This window comes from Trypanosoma equiperdum (assembly GCF_001457755.1).
Source record: "Trypanosoma equiperdum strain OVI genome assembly, contig: ctg_667, whole genome shotgun sequence".
Lineage (NCBI taxonomy): Eukaryota > Euglenozoa > Kinetoplastea > Trypanosomatida > Trypanosomatidae > Trypanosoma > Trypanosoma equiperdum.
Window position 1 is genome coordinate 882 of NW_027124606.1, and position 2,036 is coordinate 2,917.

At 48.5% G+C, this 2,036-nt stretch overlaps 2 protein-coding genes across 2 annotated transcripts; both read left to right on the forward strand.

Annotated features, from left to right (window-relative positions):
* Positions 1-22: 22 nt before the first annotated feature.
* TEOVI_000311800 (uncharacterized protein) lies at positions 23-445 on the forward strand (the record flags this gene model as incomplete). Its single annotated transcript, XM_067226084.1, has 1 exon — positions 23-445. The coding sequence occupies one exon, from the start codon at positions 23-25 to the stop codon at positions 443-445; it is 423 nt and encodes a 140-aa protein (XP_067082185.1).
* A 326-nt stretch (positions 446-771) lies between these two features.
* Positions 772-1,611, forward strand: TEOVI_000311900 (proteasome complex subunit Rpn13 ubiquitin receptor, putative; the record flags this gene model as incomplete). Its single annotated transcript, XM_067226085.1, has 1 exon — positions 772-1,611. The coding sequence occupies one exon, from the start codon at positions 772-774 to the stop codon at positions 1,609-1,611; it is 840 nt and encodes a 279-aa protein (XP_067082186.1).
* Positions 1,612-2,036: the final 425 nt, after the last annotated feature.

Here is a 2,036-nt window from a genome sequence, read left to right on the forward strand (position 1 = left end):
TGAGTTGGATCTGCGGCTCGGCATGGACGCAATCGAGCAATGCACACTGTTCAGTGAGCTGCGGCCGGGGGGTTTGCTTTACGGGAAGTTGCCCGAAAATCCAAATGTCCGTCGCAACGAGTCTCTACGTGCGACACTCGGACGTTATGGCATGAAGTGTAATCTTGCCGAGTCGCCACTAGTACCGCGTCCTTGGACACGAATGCGGTATATGTTTATCGATGAGCTGCAGCGCGGCCCCAAACTGACTGAATTTGTCGGTCACAATCCACGAAACGGAACTCCTTGGCGCTTCTCACAGAATACTAAATATTTCCGCATCGGAATATGGAGAGATACTATTCGCCGTAACGATATGAATGAAGGGCTTCATGCCCACAGCAGCTGGCAGAAATCACCGCAACAGTCCGTGCCTGAGGTTCGCTTCCTGGCACCTTATCCGTAGAAGTGGTGAGTGGAATGCCCAAACATTCACATGTTCTAACCTCCAGCGATTTCTTTTGCTTGTGACTTGTTGTTTCCCATTCTCCTTTTCTCTGGCCCCCACGACTGTATGGAGCTCTCTGGAAGGTACGTGATGAGAGAGCATGAGGTCTTGCGTCGCGAGGCGTTTCTCTGTTGGCTCTTCCGTTCAGTTGTTTTTCTAAATTCTTTTTATTGTTTCCTGATTAAGGGCACTGGTTACTGTGGGGAGGTGCGCAAGGGCGGGAACGCACAGAGAAAAGCACGTAGTAACGAAGGTATCTAGCGGGCTTAAATACGTAATATCTCATGGCTTCTGCAGACTCCAAAGCAGTCTTGTTATCTTCTCAACCAGGCGCAACTGCCTACAGCAGTACGGTGGTTGTAAAGGTCCAGGCAGGCAGAATGATCTTACAAGATGGAATTGTGCGTCCGTTACTGGGGAGTGGATTTTTATTCCTCTTACGCGAAGGACTGCTACAGGACACTGTGTTGACGTGGGTTTCTTCTGATGGTGAGGAACAATGCCGCGTTACACTACCTCCAGGTAGGGTCAAGGTTAGTTGGGTAGAAAAATGCAGACCGTCAAGGGTTTTGCTCTTTGATATAGATAACGGCAAGCAGCCCTTGTTCTTCTGGATGCAGTCACGTTCTGATGAGCTTGACGAGCCGGTTATGCATAGGATACAACACGCGATTGAACGCAACCGACAGCAAGCCGTAGCACAACATGGTAGGAGGGAGATAAAAATGGGCACATTGCAAAATATACTGAGCGACTTATGGTCAGAAGCCTTAGCACATGATGTGAACCTTGTGGATATACTTGGATCAGAAAAATTGCTTAAGGCTCTGCAGGAGGATCCGGGTTTTTACACCTTGAGGCTCAAAGATTACCTCCCGCTTGGGGAACTTGACAGCGGGGTGCCGTTGGACCTTAAGAAGCTCATGAATGACCGCCAGGTGCAATGGACGGCCGAGATTTTAGGAACCCTCCTCCGACATGAAACAACGTACTCTCAACTCTCTGCTTCATTTTTGAACGGTACCATGTTGTGGGGTGCAAATGTGACGTCATTTATTGTGAGTATCATCAACATATTTCTCCCGCAAAACGAGCAGCAGCAAATGGGAGAGAGTGACAACTGACTCCGGCGTTTTCCTGATTCAGCGCACATGTGCGCATATGTGTGTATTCATGTGTGCATGGCAGTGGCAGTGCTGTTAGCCTTCAGTCTCCGTGATGACGTGGCCTCATGTTACACTTCATTTAGCACCGAATAAACGGCAGGGTAGTACACATAACACCATTTGTTAGCTCATTGGTGCACTATTCATCATTCCTCGTTGATCACTTTTCCTTCCCTCCTTTGTGTTTCCCCTCTCTTGTTTGCGTAGAATATGCCTGGTTCGGCGAACCGTTTCCGCAGTGCTTTTAGGCAGCGTCTTGGTGTTTTTTTTTGGATCGAACTTTACATTTATCTTGCATCCCTATATTAAAATAATTATTTTCTCCTAATAAATATTCCTCATCATTCCACGTCGTTGACCCCCCCCCCCCCCCCCCCCCCCAA